The 25,639-nt window shown below is 35.0% G+C and overlaps 1 protein-coding gene across 1 annotated transcript; it reads left to right on the top strand.

Annotated features, from left to right (window-relative positions):
* The first annotated feature begins 331 nt into the window (after positions 1–331).
* LOC133635582 (leucine-rich repeat-containing protein 3B-like) lies at positions 332–24,985 on the top strand. The gene is made up of 3 exons (XM_062028802.1): positions 332–445; positions 20,073–21,231; positions 24,435–24,985. Exon 2 carries the CDS (start codon positions 20,185–20,187, stop codon positions 20,965–20,967), a length of 783 nt encoding a protein of 260 aa, XP_061884786.1. The 5' UTR covers positions 332–445; positions 20,073–20,184; the 3' UTR covers positions 20,968–21,231; positions 24,435–24,985.
* Positions 24,986–25,639: the final 654 nt, after the last annotated feature.

The following is a 25,639-nucleotide window of genomic DNA, read 5'->3' on the forward strand; positions in this document are numbered from 1 at the left end:
AGTGTATCTTGTGTTTTTTATGTTGATTTAATTAAAAAAATTAATAAATAAAAAATGATAATAATAAAAAAAACCGATACCAATCATTTCCGATATTACATTTTAACGCAATTATCGGACATCTCTAGTATAAATGTTATATAATGTCATAGTTGTTTAGAATAAATAAATACAATGTATAAATATAAGTTCATACTTACATATAATGTGATTAAAAATGTATTTTCTTTGGTCATTTCATGCTAGTATATGTTAACTTTATTTTTGTTACACAACTCCTGTAAATTGGAGAGGAACATATTTTTAGTTCCGGTTTGGTCACATTGTTGGGGGGGACAATTAATAAGTGACGGACTAAGGGAAGCAGCATGAGACAGCAGGTTAGTTAATGGAGCATCGGCTTCAAAAGAAACTTTATTCCCTCGGAGTTTGTGAGGCCAATAAGGTATGACTCTTTCTGATAATGTATGTGAAATCAATGTGGGTTTTTTTTTAATTGTAAGTTCTGTTTTTCTTATTTATTAGTTCTGACGGCATTATTTTGGCATCGTTGTTAACGAGAAGAAGGCGTGGCTGAAATAAATGTCTGTTTGAGAAAAACGAACAACTTGAGCCTTGATTAAAACCTCGGAGGAAGTAGCATAATTGATAATTAAAGTGTTTGCTGTTGGGTTTCTTCCCTCTTCATTCATCTTCAATGAATACTCCAGTTGTATATATATGAAAGATGATGGTTTATTTTAAGAATGGTTCAGTACAATGCCTCAAAGCACCGGGAAACAAAACATCGGTAACTGTGGGAAAAAGAACACAACTCCATCAAACTTTTCTGTGTGTGTGACGTCATTTCCTGGCGCGCAGTGAACCGGAAGAGATCACCTGACGATAGCGCGGATGAACCGGCACTACCGTACATAACCTATTGGAGGCGCATAACAACAACGGCAAGCCTCTCTTCTCATGATACACAGAAACAGCATTAATAACAATGAGATCACATTTACTCAACATTTGCACATTGTAAATCCAAGCACTTTGTTACGTCACAATCGACTTTTGAACTTGCAGGCCCAGGCCACGCCCCCTACTAAATAGGCAAAGTAGCCATGTGCTTGAGCCGCGTGATCTGACCAATCAGGAGTCAGTAGGAGGAGCCTCTCATGTTTCAAGTGAGTGACGTCAGCCAGACATGTCCCTTTTGAAAAGATACTCATGATTCGAGGTAGGTAAATTTATTAGAAAATATTGCAGTAATCTAGCTAAGAATAAGCGTTCTGAGGAAGAAAATGTGATTTCCATCATTACTGCATTATCCTCTTTATGTCCAGATAATATGTCAGCAGAAGAAAAAGAAAGTCTCTTAGAAAACCAAAATAAATTAGACAAAATGTATCAATCGAAAGCAGAAGGAGCCTTTGTAAGATCTAGAAAACAATGGCTGGAGGAAGGTGAACAAAATTCTGCATATTTCTTTCGTTTAGAAAAATCGCAGGCTCAAAACAACACCATTGATCAACTGAAAATAAACGATTTGATTTGCAATGATGCAAAACAGATTGCAAATTATTGTTCTCAATTTTACAAAAAATTATACAATAGTCAATACTGTGAAAGTGATGCTATTTCATTTATGGATGCTTTAACTGAAACTAAGTCAATCAGCACAGCTGACCAGGGATTCTGTGACCGTCCAATCTGTCTCAAGGAAGCAGTGGAATCAATTAATAGTTTAAAAAATAACAAATCTCCTGGGGTGGATGGTATTACATCTGAATTCTATAAAATATTTTCAAAAGAGCTAGCTCCTTTCTTACTAGAAGTGTTTTGTGAAAGTATTGATACAGGTGCCCTTCCTCCAACTTTAACACAAGGCCTCATTACCCTTATACCCAAACCAAACAAAGATTTACTGATTATTGATAATTGGCGTCCAATTAGCCTCCTAAACAATGACTATAAGATTGTAGCTATTATTTTTGCTAAATGTTTAAAATTGGTTCTGGATGACATAATTGATGAGACACAGTCAGGATTTATGAGAGGGAGACACATTTCGAATAATATCAGGCTTGTACTTGACATACTGGATTACCCAGAGGTCATTAATGATGAAGGCTTCCTGCTTTTCCTGGACTTCTACAAAGCTTTTGACTCGATCGAACATGAATTTATCTTCCGGACACTTGACAAATTTGGCTTCGGCAATTTTTTCCGCAAAACAATCAAGACTTTGTACTGCAATGGCAATAGTTCAATAAAGCTAAAATCTGGCACATCCCCAAGATTCGAATTAAAACGTGGGATACGGCAAGGTTGTCCCATTTCTCCATATTTATTTTTGTTAGCCACCCAATTGCTATCGGTTCATATAAAATCTATCTGTTTAAAGGGGATCTCTATATTAGACAGAGAAATAACTATCAGCCAACTGGCTGATGACACAACACTCTTTTTGAAGGACTCTTCTCAAATTCCTCTTGCCTTGGATGTAATTCATGTTTTTTCCTTGGCTTCTGGTCTCCGTCTGAATGTGAATAAGTGTGAACTAATGGCTGTGAAGAGATGTGAAATGATGTCTATATGTCAAATTCCAGTTAAGGATAGTATTAATTACCTAGCAATACTTATCACTAAAAATCAGAGTTCTAGATCGGTCTTGAACTTTAATCCAATAGTAGAAAAAACTAAGAAAAGATTTAACCAATGGCTACAGAGAGATTTATCCTTAAAAGGCAGAACCTTGCTTTCCAAAGCAGAAGGTATCTCCAGGCTTACGTATGCGGCTATTTCTTTAGATGTTAACCAAAAAATATGTAAAACTATTGACAAAATACTTGTTGACTTTGTTTGGAAAAACAAAATTCATTATATTAAGAAATCTGTTATAATGAACAATTATAATCAGGGTGGTCTAAACTTTCTGGATTTCACTACACTAAACAACACCTTCAAGATTAATTGGATACGACACTATTTGAAAGACCCTACCTCAATTTGGAACTTCATTTCTCATCATGTATTTTCTAACCTTGGAGGCCTAAAATTTTTGCTATTGTGTAACTACAGCATTGATAGGATTCCTGTTGCTCTTTCAAACTTCCACAAACAAGCCCTTCTGGCATGGTCTCTTATATACAAGCACAATTTCTCACCTACCAAATACTTCATTTGGAACAATAAAGATATATGTTACAAAAGGAAATCTCTTTTCCTCAACAATTGGTTCAACAATGATATTATTTTAGTGAGTCAGCTTTTCAATAAGGAAGGTCAACTTTTTAATTACCAAGACTTTCTCAACCACTTTAAGGTCCCTGTAACTCCCAAACAATTTGCCATTGTATTTGATGCCATTCCAACGGGTGTTGTTATGTTGTGCAGGGCTTACTCATCTCCTCTTTCTGCTGTAAAAATTGTGAATAATCCACTTGACACTCCTTTGGGGAAACTTTGCTTTGATCAGAAAAATAACAGAAAAATCCGCAGCTTATTCCAAAATGATTGTGTGTCTGTCTCCTATGTAATTGCGCTCTGGAATAATATTGTGAATGACATCTGCTGGGTCAAAACATGGTCCCTTCCTAACAGGTATTTACTTACCAACAAAGTCAAAGAGATATCTTTTAAAATCATTCATCGTTATTACCCTGTAAAGACTGTGATGGTTAGATACAAGAAGGACATTGATGTTACCTGCACCTTATGTAACATGCATCCAGAGACTGTTTACCACCTGTTTTGGACTTGTGAAAGCACTCGATCACTATGGCAGGGCATCTGTCGCTTCATCCTGGACAATATTCATGACAAATTTGTGCTTTGTTTTAAAGATGTGATATTTGGTTTTACACAATATGAACAAAAGTTTGAAAAGGAATTTTACCTTTGCAACCTCATTATACTATTGGCTAAGTTTTATATTCATAAATGTAAGTTTCTCAATACCCGACCTGTCTTTTGTGCCTTTAAAAAAGAGTTAGAACTGTACATTAAGACACTCTCTACCTCTAGCAACCAGAAAGCTGTGAAGACGATTATGCAGTGTTCCAAATTTGAGTTGTTTACTGAAATTGAGTGAGCCTATGGCTTTGCACTTTGTTTATATTATATATATGTTTTTTTTGCATTCTATTTTAGTTACTTTGAATTTATAACCCCCTGGCGCTGCTTTGTATTCTTTTTGTACTGTTTTGTACTACTTTTGTACTTATTTGATTGTTGAAATGTATAAATAAAACTTAAAAAAAAAATAAAATAAAAAAAAGATACTCATGATTCATTTCACCTTTGCAACCTCATTATACTATTGGATAAGTTTTATATTCATAAATGTAAGTTTCTCAATACCCGACCTGTTTTTTGTGCCTTTAAAAAAGATTTAGAACTCTACATTAAAACACTCTCTACCTCTAACAACTAAAAAGCTGTGAAAATGATGATGTGTTCCAAATTTAAGTTATTTACCGAGATTGAGCGAAGTGAGCCTATGGCTTTGTTTATTTTATAAATATATTTTTTGCATTCTATTTTAGTTACTTGGAATTTACAACCCCCTGGCGCTGTTTTGTACTGTTTTTATACTGTTTTGTAGGCTACATGTTCCAAAAAGAAAAAAGCATAAAACACCAGCAGAATTAGAGATATTACAAGTCAAAGTGATGAAGCTTAGTGTTACGCTCATGACTTGGTGGAACTAAACATTAAAGTTCAAGTACCAATGATTGTAACACACACTAGGTGTGGCGAAATTATTACCCTATAACAGGGGTCACCAACGCGGTGCCCGCGGGCACCAGGTAGCCCGTAAGGACCAGATGAGTAGCCCGCTGGCCTGTTCTAAAAATAGCTCAAATAGCAGCACTTACCAGTGAGCTGCCTCTATTTTTTACATTTTATTTATATACTAGCAAGCTGGTCTCGCTTTGCCCGACATTTTTAATTCTAAGAGAGACAAAACTCAAATAGAATTTGAAAATCCAAGAAAATATTTTAAAGACTTGGTCTTCACTTGTTTAAATAAATTCATACATTTTTTTTACTTTGCTTCTTATAACTTTCAGAAAGACAATTTTAGAGAAAAAAATACAACCTTTTTTAAACACATTAAATTCCTTCCTCTTCTTTCCTGACAATTTAAATCAATGTTCAAGTAAAAAAATTTTTTTTTATTGTAAAGAATAATAAATACATTTTAATTTAATTCTTCATTTTAGCTCCTGTTTTTTCGACGAAGAATATTTGTGAAATATTTCTTCAAACTTATTATGATTAAAATTCAAAACAATTATTCTGGCAAATCTAGAAAATCTGTAGAATCAAATTTAAATCTTATTTCAAAGTATTTTGAATTTCTTTTAAAAATTTTATTCTGGAAAATATAGAAGAAATAATGATTTGTCTTTGTTAGAAATATAGCTTGGTCCAATTTGTTATATGTTCTAACAAAGTGCAGATTGGATTTTAACCTATTTAAAACATGTCATCAAAATTCTAAAATTAATCTTAATCGGGAAAAATTACTAATGATGTTCTATAAATTATTTTTTGAATTTTTTCAAAAAGATTCGAATTAGCTAGTTTTTCTCTTCTTTTTTTCGGTTGAATTTTGAATTTTAAAGAGTCGAAGTAAACTATGTTTCAAAATGTAATTGTCATTTTTTTTGTGTTTTCTCCTCTTTTAAACCGTTCAATTAAGTGTAAATATCATTAATTATTAATAATAACATAGAGTTAAAGGTAAATTGAGCAAATTGGCTATTTCTGGCAATTTATTTAAGTGTGTATCAAACTGGTAGCCCTTCGCATTAATCACTACCCAAGAAGTAGCTCTTGCTTTCAAAAAGGTTGGTGACCCCTGCCCTATAAGATGAAGGCAATTGCATTTTATTGATATTTGAAATGTATTCAACCTTTATAAATGAATATTTAAATATACTAAATGTAAAAAAGGGAATAAATATTCAAAATAAGATCATTAAATGAAATCTAGTTTGGTTACGCCATCATGAGCGCAACACAAGGTTGTAAAAGTTTCAACTACAATTCTGAATAAGATGTCAAAAGCAAACTGAAATCAAATACACACCGCTTAAAGATTGATCAGTACCTATTTAAATGTGGCAATACATAAATATGATGATTTATCAAAATATACCTGAACAGGACGCTCATGATGGTTACACCAAAAAGTAACGCTATGAATCGTGTTTTTCCAAGTTTTTGGGGCATTTTTATGCTATTTCCAAGCATCTCCTTTTTATTATCATTGATTTTAAATGGTCAAACTAATGCATATTATGTATACGTGCTCTAGTAAACAAACAAAAAGTCATATTTATTTTGATTGTTACATTTTGAAGTACATTTGCGCAGGTGGCTGCGAATGTAGCCATTACCAGAGCTGTACACATATATATGTGTGTGTTTGTTTGTGTGTTTGTTTGTTTGTGTGTGTGTGTGTGTATCAACATTCCCTCTAAGGTGCGCGCCTGCACAATTGCGCACTGCTCAAGCGTCCTCTGCGCACAGCAAATATATGCCGCGCACCAAATCAAATCCCATCTGAATTCTAAACAAAATAAACACATTTATTCCGTGTCATTTTGCAATGCAACTCTGAGTGACAGTGACAACAAGTAAAGGACAATGTTTTATCAACTGATTGCAATAATGTAAATTTGTTTGAACTATTAAATGAACCAACAATATGACTTATTTTATCTTTGTGAAAATATTGGACACAGTGTGTTGTCAAGCTTATGAGATGCGATGCAAGTGTAAGCCACTGTGACACTATTGTTCTTTTTTCTATTTTTTGTATAAATGTCTAATGATAATGTCAATGAGGGATTTTTAATCACTGCTATGTTGAAATTGTAACTAATATTGATACTGTTGTTGATAATATTCATTTTTGTTTTACTACTTTTGGTTTGTTTTGTGTCGTGTTTGTGTCTCCTCTCAATTGCTCTGTTTATTGCACTTCTGGGTGTTGCTGGCTCGGGTTTGCTTTTGGATTGCATTGTATTGTTATGGTATTGCTGTGTATTGTTTTGTTGGATTGATTAATTTAAAAAAATTAAATAAAATAAAATAAAAAATTTAAATAAATAAATAAAAATAAATAAATACATTTTTAAAAAATGAGAATCGATTCTGAATCGCACAATGTGAGAATCGCGATTCGAATTCGAATCGATTTTTTCCACACCCCTAATATATATATATATATATATATATGCGTGTGTGTGTGTGTGTGTGTGTGTGTGTTACGGGGAATCAATTGTGAAGTGATTATCATCATCAGGGTGAGCTGGAGTCCATCCCAGCTGAAATTGGATACACCCTAAAAACTGATCACTAATCAATTATACAGACATATGAACTAATAATAATACAGAATACATAATCAATCACATTAGTGTTCAAAATAAATTAAATTACACTTTTTTTCAAATATGTATGTACATTTAACTTTACCGTATGTGCACATGTGCCCCTAAAATGAAAGTAACAAAGAAACTGTTCTTCACAAAAATACTCAAGTGAAATTAAAAAAAGATGTTGCATTTAATCTACTCGGACAAGCACAATTTATCCAAGAAAGTTTTGAAGTAAAAGTAAAAAAGTTACTAAAGCAAAAAAGTGACTTAAGTAAAAGTAAGGCAGTAACTGCATATCTGGACCCAGGGCCGGCCCGTGGCAAGGCCGTATAGGCAAATGCTAAGGGCGCCGTCCATCAGGGGGCACCACGCCAGTGCCACAAATGTTGGAGGGAAAAAAAAAAGAAAAAAAGTTGGTACTATTATTTCTAAATACATAAAATAATCCCACGTTAATTAAAATGCAAAGTAAAGCCTATTTAATAGAAATATTATTTGTTACAACATTACGCCCCCCCTCTCCCGGCACGGTGCGCCCCCCTCCCTTCCCGTATCATGACTCTTTTTGGACGTCCCACATAAAAAAATCAACACAAGATGTCAAAACGGCCAAAACTGTCAAGTGCCCAGGGAAGAAAAAAGAGAAAAGAAGAGGAGAAACGAGAAAAAGACAGAGGTAGCAGGTAGGTAACGTTAGCCTACATGAAATTATTTGTCTGTTACAGAATGTGATAGTAACCTGGCTTTTTAGCATTAAGCTAATGTTACATGATTCGGCAATTGCTAATCAATAAACAGCTAGTTCTGTTTTAACGTCGGGTTAATATTGTGGAGGGGGCTAAATTGTTATGGAAAATAATAACGTTAGGTAATTACAGTACTCCCTGGTGTACAGTAATTTGTAAGTCATTCTAGTTAATGCAATATTAAAAAGCACAAATAGAGAACTCTGTAGGATCCCCTTTTTTTGTAATATAGTTGTTAAAGTCATACTGGTTTGATATCTTGTTTTGTGCAGTGCCTTATTTATATTGTATTTTTAATTTATTTTATGCAACTTGTTGACACGTTTTATTTTGTGTTTATGTATGTAAAAAATATTGTATTTCATATATTCATTTTTTATTTTTTGTATTCATTTATTTATCCATATTTTTTAAATCTTGTTAACTATTCTGATTGTTCATTTGCTTTCTTTAAGTAAAAAAAAAGGTCAAAGACAAAGCTATTCGGTTTCTTGTGAGTATATACACTTCACTGCCGATGTGGGGGGGGCACCTAAAATCTTGCCTAGGGCGCCAGATTGGTTAGGGCCGGGCCTGTCTGGACCTATAATCTTCAAACTTATCCTGGATCAATCGTCCAGGCTCAGGTGCTGTTTTATGTTTAATTAAAGAAATCCAAATGGACCTGCAGTGTGGGAAAACAATGTTTGTGTACATTTACATTTAATAGTTAGAAATATAATATTCCTTTCATCAAGTGTAGGCCAGCAATATTGACAAATAATACATTTCTTCAACATCCATATACATCAGGGGTCACCAACGCGGTGCCCGCGGGCACCAGGTAGCCCATAAGGACCAGATGAGTAGCCCGCTGGCCTGTTCTAAAAATAGCTCAAATAGCAGCACTTACCAGTGAGCTGCCTCTATTTTTTAAATTGTATTTATTTACTAGCAAGCTGGTCTCGCTTTGCTCGACATTTTTAATTCTAAGAGAGACAAAACTCAAATAGAATTTGAAAATTTCAAGAAAATATTTTAAAGACTTGGTCTTCACTTGTTTGAATAAATTCTTTTTTTTTTTTACTTTGCTTCTTATAACTTTCAGAAAAACAATTTTAGAGAAAAAAATACAACCTTAAAAAGGATTTTAGGATTTTTAAACACATATACCTTTTTACCTTTGAAATTCCTTCCTCTTCTTTCCTGACAATTTAAATCAATGTTCAAGTAATTTTTTTTATTTTTTATTATAAAGAATAATAAATACATTTTGATTTAATTCTTCATTTTAGCTTCTGTTTTTTCGACGAAGAATATTCGTGAAATATTTCTTCAAACTTATTATGATTAAAATTCGAAAAAATTATTCTGGCAAATCTAGGAAATCTGTGGAATCAAATTTAAATCTTATTTCAAAGTCTTTTGAATTTCTTTTAAAATTTTTGTTCTGGAAAATCTAGAAGAAATAATGATTTGTCTTTGTTAGAAATATAGCTTGGTCCATCCATCCATCCATCCATTTTCTACCACTTATTCCCTTTGGGGTCGCTGGAGCCTATCTCAGCTACTATTGGGCGGAAGGCGGGGTACACCCTGGACAAGTCGCCACCTCATCGCTTGGTCCAATTTGTTATATATTCTAACAAAGTGCAGATTGGATTTTAACCTATTTAAAACATGTCATCAAAATTCTAAAATTAATCTTAATCAGGAAAAATTACTAATGATGTTCCATAAATTCATTTTTTTAATTTTTTCAAAAAGATTCGAATTAGCTAGTTTTTCTCTTCTTTTTTTCGGTTGAATTTTGAATTTTAAAGAGTCGAAATTGAAGATAAACTATGTGTCAAAATTTAACAGTCATTTTTTTTCGTGTTTTCTCCTCTTTTAAACCGTTCAATTAAGTGTAAATATCATTAATTGTTAATAATAACATAGAGTTAAAGGTAAATTGAGCAAATTGGCTATTTCTGGCAATTTATTGAAGTGTGTATCAAACTGGTAGCCCTTCGCATTAATCACTACCCAAGAAGTAGCTCTTGCTTTCAAAAAGGTTGCTGACCCCTGGTGTATATAGTATCGATATATAAGGTAATACACGGAACATCTTTCATTTCATTTGAAGTACTTTTGTACCACAGAAAAATAACACATATGATCTTTCACATCAATTATTAGTATTTTACCCGCCATGATTTTTGACGTGGAGTACAACTAGTGTTTTATAGCGAAAAGCCCAAAGCGGAAACGGAAGTGCTGCGTGTTTGCCGGCTGCGGGCTTGACGCGCGCTTGTAGTCCGTAGTTGGAAACGTGTTGTACTCCGATATGACGTGGAACATGAATCAAATAGAATGTGAAGATGGGGGACGAGGAGGACGGTGCAGGTGTCTTCGGTCACGTGATGTTTGCAGGTGAGGTCTTCTTCACACATGACGCATGTTGTTGCTGCTCCTCTCATGTTGTTGCTGCTCCTCTCATCTTCTCTCCTCTTCTCTCATCTTCCTCTCCTCTCCTCTCCTCTCCTCTCCTCTCATGGTTTAGCAAACCCAAGCAATCAAAAAAACGTCGTTCCGTGTGTGCGTTCATGCGCGTGCACGTCTGTATGTGCACGTGCGACCCAACCCGTTTCACATGTGGAATGGAAATGATTCAAACATATAATGAGGGGAAAAAAATCTAACATACAATGGAAATAATTCACATGTGGAATGGAAATAATTCAAACATATAATGGGGGGAAAAAAATCAAATGTAGAATGGAAATAATTCACATCTAGAATGCAAAAAATTCACATGTGGAATGAAAAAAAAAATCAAATATAAAATGAAAAGAATTCACATGTGGAATTCAAATAATTCAAACATGTAATGGAAAAAAATCTAACGTAGAATGAAAATAATGGGGGGAAAAAATCAAATATAGAATGCAAATAATTCACATGTAGAATGCAAATAATTCACATGTGGAATGGGAAAAAAAAATGAAATATAGAATGCAAATCATTCACATGTGGAATGGAAAAAAAATCACATAAAATGAAAAGAATTCACATGTGGAATGGAAAAAAAAATCACATATAAAATGAAAAGAATTCACATGTTGAATGGAAATAATTCAAACATGTAATGGAAAAAAAATTAAATATAGAATGCAAATAATTCACATGTAGAATGCAAATAATTCATATGTGGAATGAAAAAAAAATCAAATACAGAATGCAAATAATTCACATGTAGAATGCAAATAATTCACATGTGGAATGGAAAAAATTCAAACAATGGAAAAAAAAATCTAACGTAGAATGAAAATAATGGGGAAAAAAATCAAATATAGAATGAAAATAATTCACATGTAGAATGCAAATCACTCACATGTGCAATGGAAATAATTCAAACATATAATGAGGGAAAAAATCTAACAGAATGGAAATAATTCACATGTGGAATGGAAATAATTCAAACATATAATGAGGGAAAAAATCTAACATAGAATGTAAATAATTCACATGTAGAATGCAAATAATTCAAACATAATGGAAAAAAAAATCTAACGTTGAATGGAAATAATTCACATGTAGAATGCAAATCATTCACATGTGCAATGGAAATAATTCAAACATATAATGGGGGAAAAAAATCAAATGTAGAATGGAAATAATTCACATCTAGAATGCAAAAAATTCACATGTGGAATGAAAAAAAAATCAAATATACAATGAAAAGAATTCACATGTGGAATGCAAATAATTCAAACATGTAATGGGAAAAAAATCTAACGTAAAATGAAAATAATGGGGAAAAAAATCAAATATAGAATGCAAATAATTCACATGTAGAATGCAAATAATTCACATGTGGAATGGGAAAAAAATGAAATATAGAATGCAAATCATTCACATGTGGAATGGAAATAATTCACATGTGGAATGGAAAAAAAAATCACATAAAATGAAAATAATTCACATGTGGAATGCAAATAATTCAAACATGTAATGGGAAAACAATCTAATATAGAATGCAAATAATTCACATGTAGAATGCAAATAATTCACATGTGGAATGGAAAAAAAAAATCAAATGTAGAATGCAAATAATTCACATGTGAAATAAAAATAATTCACGTGTGGAATGGGAAAAAAAAAAAATTCAAACATAATGGGGAAAAAAATCAAACGTAGAATGGAAATAATTCACATGTAGAATGAAAAGAATTCACATGTGGAATGGAGAAAAAAATCAAATATAAAATGAAAATAATTCACATGTGGTTTGGAAATAATTCAAACATATAATGGGGAAAAAAATCAAATGTAGAATGGAAATAATTCACATCTAGAATGCCAAAAATTCACATGTGGAATGAAAAAAAAATCAAATATAAAATGAAAAGAATTCACATGTGGAATGCAAATAATTCAAACATGTAATGGAAAAAAATCTAACGTAGAATGAAAATAATGGAAAAAAAAATCAAATATAGAATGAAAATAATTCACATGTAGAATGCAAATAATTCACATATGGAATGGGAAAAAAATCAAATATAGAATGCAAATCATTCACATGTGGAATGGAAATAATTCAAACATACAATGGAAAAAAAATCAAATATAGAATGCAAATCATTCACATGTGGAATGGAAATAATTCAAACATACAATGGAAAAAAAATCAAATGTAGAATGCAAATAATTCACATAAATAATAATATAAATGGGTTATACTTGTATAGCGCTTTTCTACCTTTAAGGTACTCAAAGCGCTTTGACACTATTTCCACTTTCACCCATTCACACACACATTCACACACTGATGGCGGGAGCTGCCATGCAAGGCGCTAACCAGCAGCCATCAGGAGCAAGGGTGAAGTGTCTTGCCCAAGGACACAACGGACGTGACTAGGATGGTAGAAGGTGGGGATGTGAAATAAAAATAATTCACGTGTGGAATGGAAAAAAAATCAAATATAGAATGAAAATAATTCACTTGTGGAATGGAAAAAAATCTAATGTTGAATGGAAATAGTTCAAACATGTAATGGAAACAAAATCTAACGTAGAATGAAAATAATTCACATGTAGAATGCAAATCATTCACAAGTGGCTTGGAAATAATTCAAACATATAATGGGGGAAAAAAATCAAATGTAGAGTGGAAATAATTCACATGTAGAATGAAAAGAATTCACATGTGGAATGCAAATAATTCAAACATGTAATGGAAAAAAAATCTAACGTGGAATGAAAATAATGGAGAAAAAAAAATCAAATATAGAATGGAAATAATTCACATGTAGAATGAAAATAATTCACATGTGGAATGTGAAAAAAAATCAAATATAGAATGCAAATCATTCACATGTGGAATGGAAATAATTCACATGTAGAATTAAAATAATTCACATGTGGAATGGAAATAATTCACATGTAGAATGAAAATAATTCACATGTGGAATGGGGAAAAAAATCACAAAAAGGAAAATAATTCACATGTAGAATGCAAATAATTCAAACATGTAATGGAAAAAAATAAAATATAGAATGAAAATAATTCACATGTAGAATGCAAATAATTCACATGTGGAATGGAAAAAAAATCAAATATAGAATGCAAATAATTCACATGTAGAATGCAAATAATTCACATGTGGAATGGGAAAAAAAATCAAATATAGAATGCAAATCATTCACATGTGGAATGGAAATAATTCACGTGTAGAATGAAAATAATTCACATGTGGAATGGGAAAAAAATCACAAAAAGGAAAAGAATTCACATGTAGAATGCAAATAATTCAAACATGTAATGGAAAAACAATCAAATATAGAATGAAAATAATTCACATGTAGAATGCAAATAATTCACATGTGGAATGGAAAAAAAATCAAATATAGAATGCAAATAATTCACATGTAGAATGCAAATAATTCACATGTAGAATGCAAATAATTCACATGTAGAATGGGGAAAAAAATCAAATATAGAATGCAAATCATTCACATGTGGAATGGAAATAATTCACATGTAGAATGAAAATAATTCACATGTGGAATGCAAATAATTCACATGTAGAATACAAATAATTCACATGTGAAATGGAAAAAAAAAATAAAATATAGAATGCAAATCATTCACATGTGGAATGGAAATAATTCAAACATACAATGGAAAAAAACATCAAATGTAGAATGCAAATAATTCACATGTGAAATAAAAATAATTCACGTGTGGAATGGAAAAAAAATCAAATATAGAATGAAAATAATTCATATGTAGAATGCAAATCATTCACATGTGGAATGGAAAAAAAATCAAATATAGAATGCAAATAATTCACATGTAGAATGCAAATAATTCACATGTAGAATGCAAATAATTCACATGTGGAATGGGGAAAAAAAACAAATATAGAATGCAAATCATTCACATGTGGAATGGAAATAATTCACATGTAGAATGAAAATAATTCACATGTGGAATGCAAATAATTCACATGTAGAATACAAATAATTCACATGTGAAATGGAAAAAAAAAATCAAATATAGAATGCAAATCATTCACATGTGGAATGGAAATAATTCAAACATACAATGGAAAAAAACATCAAATGTAGAATGCAAATAATTCACATGTGAAATAAAAATAATTCACGTGTGGAATGGAAAAAAAATCAAATATAGAATGAAAATAATTCACATGTAGAATGCAAATCATTCACATGCGGAATGGAAATAATTCAAACATATAATGGGGAAAAAAATCAAATGTAGAATGGAAATAATTCACTTGTGGAATGCAAATAATTCACATGTAGAATGAAAATAATTCACATGTAGAATGCAAATCATTGACAAGTGGCTTGGAAATAATTCAAACAATGGGGAAAAAAAATCAAAATGTAGAATGGAAATAATTCACATGTAGAATGCAAATAATTCACATGTAGAATGCAAATAATTCACAAGTGGCTTGGAAATAATTCAAACATATAATGGGGAAAAAAATCAAATGTACAATGGAAATAATTCACATGTAGAATGCAAATAATTCACATGTGGAATGGGAAAAAAAATAAAATATAGAATGCAAATAATTCACATGTAGAATGCAAATAATTCACATGTAGAATGCAAATAATTCACATGTGGAATGGAAATAATTCAAACATATAATGGGGAAAAAAATCTAATGTTTTTGTTTAGTTATGTTCTGCTTGGTTTTTGGACACTTTTTAGTTCCTGCTTTCACTCCCTTGCCTTGTCACCATGACAACTCATTAGTTTCACCTGTCTCACGTTTTGCACTCGCGCACCTGTCACAAATCATGTCTGTATTATTTAAGCCCATTGTTGCCAGGAAGTCAGCCTGGCGACATTAACTCTGTTACTCCATTGATTACGTGTTCCATGCCATAGATTCCTGCTCTGCCAACTAAGTTTTTGTTGTTAATGCCACAGTTAGTGACTTTAGTTTCATGTTCATAGTTTCTGCCTTTGTGCTAGATCTGTTTTCATTAGTCAAGTTTGTTCTCCGCCTTTGTGCGCGCCTTTAGTTTTGTACCCCTTTTGTAGTTTAAAGTTAAAGTAAATATGTACTCACCTCCAAGCCATGTCCAATCCAGCTTTACTTGTATCTCAGGAAAACAAAACCCTCACAGTCCACGCCTTGTCAACGTAGAATGGAAATAATTCACATGTAAAATGCAAATCATTCACAAGTGGCTTGGAAATAATTCAAACATATAATGGGGGGAAAAATCTAATGTAGAATGGAAATAATTCACATTTGGAATGCAAAAAAATCACATGTGGAGTGGAAAAAATTAATCAAATATAGAATGAAAATAATTCACATGTGGAATGGAAATAATTCAAACATATAGTGGAAAAAAAATGTAACGTAGAATGAAAATAATGGGGAAAAAAATCAAATATAGAATGAAAATAATTCACATATAGAATGAAAAGAATTCACATATGGAATGGAAAAAAAATCAAATATAGAATGCAAATAATTCACATGTAGAATGCAAATAATTCACATGTGGAATGGAAAAAAAATCAAATATAGAATGCAAATAATTCACATGTAGAATACAAATAATTCACATTTGGAATGCAAAAAAATCACATGTGGAATGGAAAAAATAAATCAAATATAGAATGAAAATAATTCACATGTGTAATGGAAATAATTCAAACATATAGTGGAAAAAAAATCTAACGTAGAATGAAAATAATGGGAAAAAAAATCAAATATAGAATGCAAATAATTCACATGTAGAATGCAAATAATTCACATTTGGAATGCAAAAAAATCACATGTGGAATGGAAAAAATTAATCAAATATAGAATGAAAATAATTCACATGTGGAATGGAAATAATTCAAACATATAGTGGAAAAAAAATGTAACGTAGAATGAAAATAATGGGGAAAAAAATCAAATATAGAATGAAAATAATTCACATATAGAATGAAAAGAATTCACATATGGAATGGAAAAAAAATCTAATATAGAATGCAAATAATTCACATGTAGAATGCAAATAATTCACATGTGGAATGGAAAAAAAATCAAATATAGAATGCAAATAATTCACATGTAGAATGCAAATAATTCACATTTGGAATGCAAAAAAATCACATGTGGAATGGAAAAAATAAATCAAATATAGAATGAAAATAATTCACATGTGGAATGGAAATAATTCAAACATATAGTGGAAAAAAAATCTAACGTAGAATGAAAATAATGGAAAAAAAATCAAATATAGAATGCAAATAATTCACATGTAGAATGCAAATAATTCACATGTAGAATGCAAATAATTCACATGTGGAATGGAAAAAAATCAAATATAGAATGCAAATAATTCACATGTAGAATGCAAATAATTCACATGTGTAATGGAAAAAATTCAAACATATAATGGAAAAAAAATGTAACGTAGAATGAAAATAATGGGGAAGAAATCAAATATAGAATGAAAATAATTCATATGTAGAATGAAAATAATTCACATGTGGAATGGAGAAAAAAAATCAAATATAGAATGAAAATAATTCATATGTAGAATGAAAATAATTCACATATGGAATGGAAAAAAAAATCAAATATAGAATGAAAATAATTCATATGTAGAATGAAAATAATTCACATGTGGAATGGGAAAAAAAATCAAATATAGAATGAAAATAATTCATATGTAGAATGAAAATAATTCACATATGGAATGGAAAAAAAAATCAAATATAGAATGAAAATAATTCACATGTAGAATGAAAATAATTCACATGTGGAATGGAAAAATACCTGTCTCAGACTAAATCTGACCAATCTAAGTCTCATACTAGATCTAACCAATCTAAGTCCAAGACTATATCTGACCTGTCTCAGACTAAATCTGACCAATCTAAGTCTAATACTAGATCTAACCAATCTAAGTCCAAGACTATATCTGACCTGTCTCAGACTAAATCTGACCAATCTAAGTCTAATACTAGATCTGACCAACCTAAGTCTAATACTAGATTTGACCAATCTAAGTCCAAGACTATATCTGACCTGTCTCAGACTAAATCTGACCAATCTAAGTCTAATACTAGATTTGACCAATCTAAGTCTAATACTAGATCTAACCAATCTAAGTCCAAGACTATATCTGACCTGTCTCAGACTAAATCTGACCAATCTAAGTCCAAGACTATATCTGACCTGTCTCAGACTAAATCTGACCAATCTAAGTGTAATACTGGATCTGACCAACCTAAGTCTAATACTACATCTGAGCAATCTAAGTTAAATACTAGATCTAACCAATCTAAGTCGAAGACTAGATCTGACCAGTATACTACTAAATGTGTCCAATCTAAGTCTAAGACTAGATATGACCAGTATACTACTAGATTTGTCCAATCTAAGTCTAAAACCAGATCCAAATAATCTTAGATTGTGACTAGATCTGACCAATCTAAATCCAAGACAAGATTTGCCAAATTTAAATCTCTGACTAGATCTGACAAAACTAAGTCTACTACTAGATCTGACCAATCAAGTCTTAGATTCGATCTGACAAAATATGTCTAAGACTAGATCTGACCAGTATATGTCTAAGACTAGATCTGACCAGTCTATGTCTATGACTGGATCTGACCAATCTAAGTCTAAGACTAGATCTGACCAGTCTATGTCTATGACTGGATCTGACCAATCTATGTCTAAGACTAGATCTGACCAGTCTGTCTATTACTGGATCTGACCAATCTAAGTCTAAGACTAGATCTGACCAGTATACTACTAGATGTGTCCCATCGTATGTGGGCTCTGTACCAAGGATGTCGTTGTGGCTTGTACAGCCCTTTGAGACACTTGTGATTTAGGGCTATATAAATAAACCTTGATTGATTGATTGATTGATCTAAGTCCAAGACAATATTTGCCCAATTTAAGTCTCTGACTAGATCTGCCGAATCTAAGTCTCTGACTAGATCTGACGAATCTAAGTCTAATACTAGATCTGACCAATCTGTCTCATACTAGATCTAACCAATCAAAGTCCAAGACTATATCTGACCTGTCTCAGACTAAATCTGACCAATCTAAGTCTATGACTGGATCTGATCAGACTAAGACTAGATCTGACCAATCTAAGTCTAAGACTAGATCTGACCAATCAAAGACTAGATCTGACCAGTATACTACTATATGTGTCCAATCGGTCTAAGACTAGATCTGACCAATCAAAGACTAGATCTGACCATTATACTACTAGATGTGTCCAATCTGTCTAAGACTAGATCCAACTAATCTTAGTCTATGACGAGATCTGACCATACTAAGTCCAAGACAAGATTTGACCAATCTAAGTCTGACTAGATCTGACAAATCTATGTCGAAGACTAGATGTGACCAATTTAGGTCTCATACTAGATTTGACCAATCTAAGTCGTTGACTATATCTGACGAATATAAATCTGACTAGATGTGACCAATCTAAGTCTCATACTAGATTTGACCAATCTAAGTCTCATACTGGATCTGACCAATCTAACCAAAGCTGGTCATGGCTCAGTAATCGAGACTTAGTTAGCAGTCAACCCTATCATCACAACCAAGGTCTTATTCCAGATGACAAACCTCATCTTGACTTGTTTGGTTCCAGGTTGTGCTGATCCTCCAGTAGCTGCAGTTGGTCCGCATGTGTCTCCCATGACTTGTCTTTGAAGAACCAGTGGTGCTGGTCCCAGACGGGATGCCGCAGACAGCCAGTCACTATGACTGTGTTAGAGTGACGAGATCTGACCATTCTAAGTCCAAGACAAGATTTGACCAATCTAAGTCTGACTAGATCTGACAAATCTAAGTCTAAGACTAGATGTGACCAATTTAAGTCTCATACTAGATCTAACCAATCCAAGTCCAAGACTATATCTGACCTGTCTCAGACTATATCTGACCAATCTAAGACTAGCTTTGACCAGTATACTAGTATATGTGACCAATCTGAGTTTAAGACTAGATCCAACAAATATTAGTCTATGACTAGATCTGATCAATCAAAGTTCAAGACAAGATTTGACCAATTTAAGTCTCTGACTAGATCTGCTGAATGTAAGTCTGTCTAGATGTAACAAGTCTAAGAATAAATGCGACCAATCTAAGTCTCATACTAGATTTGACCAATCTAAGTCGTTGACTAGATCTGACGAATATAAGTCTAACTAGATGTGACCAATCTAAGTCTCATACTAGATTTGACCAATCTAAGTCTATGGCTAGATGTGACCAATCTAAGTCTCATACTAGATCTGACCAATCATGGCCATGGCTCAGTAATCAAGACTTAGTTAGCCATGGCCATGGCTCAGTAATCAAGACTTAGTTAGCAGTCAACCCTATCATCACAACCAAGGTCATATTCCAGATGACAAACCTCATCTTGACTTGTTTGGTTTCAGGTTGTGCTGATCCTCCAGTAGCTGCAGTTGGCCCGCATGTGTCTCCCATGACTTGCCTTTGAAGAACCAGTGGTGCTGGTCCCAGACGGGATGCCGCAGACAGCCAGTCGCTATGACTGTGTTAGAGTTGTGGCTGTCACGCTCCATCCCCATGTGCCTGCTCCTCCAGAGCCTGGTACTCATGGTCCTGTGTTTTCCTTCGGCCAGCATGTGTCCCAGAGGCTGCAACTGTCAGCGCGACCTCCACCTTCATGGGCTCAATGTCAGCTGCAGTCAGTCCCGGCTCAAAGAGATCCCTCCCAGCCTGCCGGTGGACACGGTCTTGTTGAGGCTGGACCACAACCAGATAGACAGTGTTCCCGATCAGGCTTTCCACGGACTTTGGCTTTTGAGAGAGCTCAACCTTTCCTACAATACCGTGGAGACGCTCGGAGATGGCGCGTTCAGCGGCATAGAGGCAACGCTCCAAGTGCTGGACCTGTCCCATAACCGCATCACCAGTGTGCACAGGGAGGCCTTTTCCCGCCTCAAGGCTCGCGTTATCATGGACGATAATCCCTGGCACTGCGACTGCGCCCTCCAGCAGGCCATCGGCGGGATGGCCCACAACCACGAATCCACCACTCGGGTTCTGTGCAGGAGCTCTGAGCTTCGGGACCAGGAGGGACGGCCCTTCCTGGCAGTGGCCGGCGATCTCTGCAACGTCACCAAAAGGACAACGGACTACGCCATGCTGGTGACCATGTTCTGTTGGTTCGCCATGGTCATTTCATACGTGGTCTATTACGTTCGTCAGAACCAGGAGGACGCCAGGCGACACCTGGAGTACCTCAAGTCTCTTCCCAGCAAGCCCAAGAAAGCAGAAGAGGCTGAGGACATAAGCACTGTGGTCTGAGGGGAGCCTCCAACTGTCCCGTGAAGATAAGGCTTCTTCCTGCAAATATCGCTGGTGTAATCGTCTTACTTGTCTTCGTGGTCTTGAATTTCACACTCGGCTTCAACATTTACAGTCCGGCTTAAGAAACCAAATGAGGGTCCAACGACACGTTAAGATTTGTAATCTTTTCTAAACGGTTGGACTAAAACCTTGAACACTCAAGCTGTCTTCAGCCAACGTACAAAAGCCAAAAAGCAGTGAAGTTGTCACGTTGTGTAAATGGTAAATAAAAAGAGAATACAATGATTTGCTAATCCTTTTCAACTTATATTCTGTTGAATAGACTGCAAAGACAAGATATTTCATGTTCACACTGAGAAACTTCTTTTGTTTTTGCAAATAATCATGAACTTAGAATTTAAAGGCCGACTGAAATGATTTTTTTTTATTTAAACGGGCATAGCAGATCCATTCTATGTGTCATACTTGATCATTTCGCGATATTGCCATATTTTTGCTGAAAGGATTTAGTAGAGAAAATCGATGATAAAGTTCGCAACTTTTGCTCGCTGATTAAAAAAAAGCCTTGCCTGTACCGGAAGTAGCGTGACGTCACAGGAGCTAGTATTCCTCACAATTCCCCGTTGTTTACATCGGAGCGAGAGAGATTCGGACCGAGAAAGTGACGATTACCCCATTAATTTGAGCGAGGATGAAAGATTCGTGGATGAGGAACGTTACAGTGAAGGACTTGAGAGGCAGTGAAGGACGTATCTTTTTTCGCTCTGACCGTAACTTAGGTACAAGCTGGCTCATTGGATTCCACACTCTCTCCTTTTTCTATTGTGGATCACGGATTTGTATTTTAAACCACCTGGGATACTATATCCTCTTGAAAATGAGAGTCGAGAACGCGAAATGGACATTCAGTGCCTTTTATCTCCACGACAATACATCGGCGAAATGCTTTAGCTACGAGCTAACGTGATAGCGTCGTGCTTTAACTGCATATAGAAACAAAAAAAATAAACCCCTGACTGGAAGGACAGATAGAAAATCAACAATACTATTAAACCGTGGACATGTAAATACACGGTTAATGCTTTCCAGGCTGGCGAAGGTTAACAGTGCTGTGCTAACGACGCCATTGAAGCTAACTTAGCAACCGGACCGCACAGAGCTATGCTAAAAACATTAGCTCTCCACCTATACCAGCCAGCCTTCATCTGCTCATCAACACCCGTGCTCACCTGCGTTCCAGCGATCGACGGAAGGACGAAGGACTTCACCCGATGCGTTTGGCGGCCCGGAGACGTAGGAAGTCAAGGTGAGGTCGGCGGCTAGCGCGTCTGCTCTCCAACAAAGTCCTCCTGGTTGTGTTGCTGTAGTCCGCTGCTAATACACCGATCCCACCTACAACTGTCTTCTTTGCAGCCTTCATTGTTCATTAAACAAATTGCAAAAGATGTCCAGAATACTGTGGAATTATGAAATGAAAACAGAGCTTTTTGTATAGGATTCTACGGGGTACCATAACTTCCGTTAAACTGACTTCGTCACGCGCATACGTCATCACACCGCGACGTTTCAGCCGGATATTTCCCGGGAAATTTTAAATGTCACTTTATAAGTTAACCCGGCCGTATTGGCATGTGTTGCAATGTTAAGATTTCATCATTGATATATAAACTATCAGACTGCGTGGTCGCTAGTAGTGGCTTTCAGTAGGCCTTTAATGGCAGCAACACATTGCAAAAAAGTTGTCACAGGGGCCTTTTTACCACTGTGTTACATGGCCTTTCCTTTTAACAACACTCAGTAAAGGTTTGGGAACTGAGGAGACACATTTTTGAAGTGGAATTCTTTCCCATTCTTGCTTGATGTACAGCTTAAGTTGTTCAACAGTCCGGGGGTCTCAGTTGTGCTATTTCAGGCTTCATTTTGCACCACACATTTTCAATGGGAGACAGGTCTGGACTACAGGCAGGCCAGTCTAGTACCCGCACTCTTTTACTATGAAGCCACGCTGTTGTAACACGTGGCTTGGCATTGTCTTGCTGTAATAAGCAGGGGCGTCCATGATTGTGGAAGGACTCTTTCCTCCGGGTTCCTCTGACCACCAAGGAGAGACATGACGGCGTGGCAGTTTTGAGATTTCGTTTATTTTGCAATAAACCTCAGCTCTGGTCGGGTCACTTTTCAGCACTCGCCTCTTCTGCCGTCTCGCTCTTCCGGTCGCTTTTCAGCCTTCCGGGTCTCTGGTGACGGTCGCGCTCTTTGGGTTGCTTTCCAGCTTGCCGCTTGCGTCTCCGTCTCCGTCTCGCTCTCCGTCTTGCTCGGGTTCGGGTTCTCTCTTCGCATCTCGCTCCAACTTCTCCAACTTCTCCAGACCCCTCCGTCTCTGCTGATGCTCTGTCGCCGATCTCAGAGCCGGCCCCGGCACCCCCCGCCTCGCTGCAGGTCCGCAGGCCACGCCTCCTCACAATGATAACTTTGCTTGGATGGCAACATATGTTGCTCCAAAAGCTGTATGTACCTTTCAGCATGAATGGTGCCTTCACAGATGTGTAAGTTACCCATGTCTTGGCCACTAATACACCCCCATACCATCACACATGCTGCCTTTTACACTTTGCGCCTAGAACAGTCCGGATGGTTCTTTCCCTCTTTGATCCGGAGGACACGACGTCCACAGTTTCCAAAAACAATTTGAAATGTGGACTCGTCAGACCGCAGAACACTTTTCCACTTTGCATCAGTCCATCTTAGATGAGCTCGGGCCCAGCGAAGCCGGCGGCGTTTCTGGGTGTTGTTGATAAATGACTTTGGCTTTGCATAGTAGAGTTTTAACTTGCCCTTACAGATGTAGCGACCAACTGTAGTTACCAACAGTGGTTTTTGAAGTGTTCCTGAGCCTATGTGGTGATATCCTTTACACACTGATGTCGGTTTTTACGTGCAGTGATTCCCTGAACCTTTTGATGATATTACGGAGCGTAGACGGTGAAATCCCTAAATTCCTTGCAATAGCTGGTTGAGAAATGTTGTTCTTAAACAATTTGCTCAGGCATTTGTTGACAAAGTGGTGACCCTCGCCCCCGTCCTTGTTTGTGAATGACTGAGCATTTCATGGCAGCTGCTTTTATACCCAATCATGGCACCCACCTGTTCCCAATTAGCCCGTTCACCTGTGGGATGTTCCGAATAAGTGTTTGATGAGCATTCCTCAACTTTCTCAGTCTTTTTTGCCACTTGTGCAAGCTTTTTTGAAACATGTTGCGGGCATCAAATTCCAAACGAGCTAATATTTGTAAAAAAATAACAAAGTTTACCAGTTCAAATGTTAAATATCTTGTCTTTGCAGTCTATTCAATTGAATATAAGTTGAAAAGGATTTGCAAATCATTGTATTCTCTTTTTATTTACCATTTACCCGCTTTTGGCTTTTGTACTTACAGTGGTTTCTGTCATTGTGCTAATTCAAGGATGGCGTCAGAGAAACTTCCAGAAGACAAAGCCGAGTGGGAGTTTGTTTCCAGAAGGAGCATGATCTTGTATGACCAGGAACTTATTCTGTATTTTAGTGGTTCTTATCGTTTATTTTTTTGTCACACTTTCATTTTGCTTGCAAACATGTGGAGGCGGCATGTGAAAAAAGTACTAAAGTCAACAAATACTGGCCTCAAGTTTCATACATGGTCAATTAGAAGAAGAAAAAAAAAAATCATTTTTCTACACTTGACCTTCTTGTCTTATAATGTTGGCTAACAAAGAGAAGAATTCAATTTAGGTCCAAATGTTGTTTTAAAATACTTGTTTTTATTTAATACAGTTTGATTTAAACAAAAATAAAACCGAAAAGCATTTGTAATATTTTTATTTGTATAAGAAATGTGACTTTTTGTCTAAAGTCCTTATTTTATTTGACTTTGAAACGACCTTGTGACTTTTGCACTTCCTGTAGCTGTACGTCGTTGTGGAAAGATGGCAGCTCACCTCTTCGTGGAGACTCACCAGTACCTTGTTGTGTTTTAATAAAGATGTCGCTCGTACGTGAAGTACCGCAGTCCGTGTCAGTGACTTTACAGAAGTTTAAGCATGACTCTATTTTTTGTTTTTTAATGGGTGATCAACGTCCCGCCTGAGCCTCGCTACGTTCTGTAGCTTGGTAAACATGTATCTGCGTTCATGAGATACTGATAGACCACAAGAAGGAAAATAGCAAGCAGAAATGTACAAATAAAATAATACATTATAGTAATATCAGATCAAGTCGTTCACAATCTAAGTCTAAGACTAGATCTGACCAATCAAAGACTAGATCTGACCAGTATACTACTAGATGTGTCCAATCTGTCTAAGACTAGATCTGACCAGTATACTACTAGATGTGTCCAATCTGTCTAAGACTACATCTGATCAATCAAAGACTAGATCTGACCGGTATACTACCTGATGTGTCCAATCTGTCTAAGACTAGATCTGACCAATCAAAGACTAGATCTGACCAGTATACTACTAGATGTGTCCAATCTGTCTAAGACTAGATCTGACCAATCAAAGACTAGATCTGACCAGTATACTACTAGATGTGTCCAATCTGTCTAAGACTAGATCTGACCAATCAAAGACTAGATCTGACCATTATACTACTAGATGTGTCCAATCTGTCTAAGACTAGATCTGACCA

The sequence above is a fragment of the Entelurus aequoreus genome, linkage group LG20, assembly GCF_033978785.1.
Source record: "Entelurus aequoreus isolate RoL-2023_Sb linkage group LG20, RoL_Eaeq_v1.1, whole genome shotgun sequence".
NCBI lineage: Eukaryota > Metazoa > Chordata > Actinopteri > Syngnathiformes > Syngnathidae > Entelurus > Entelurus aequoreus.

What these genes read in the sequence shown, in the direction of transcription:
- LOC133635582 (XM_062028802.1), top strand. Translation starts at nt 20,185, where the DNA reads ATGACTGTGTTAGAGTTGTGGCTGTCACGCTCCATCCCCATGTGCCTG.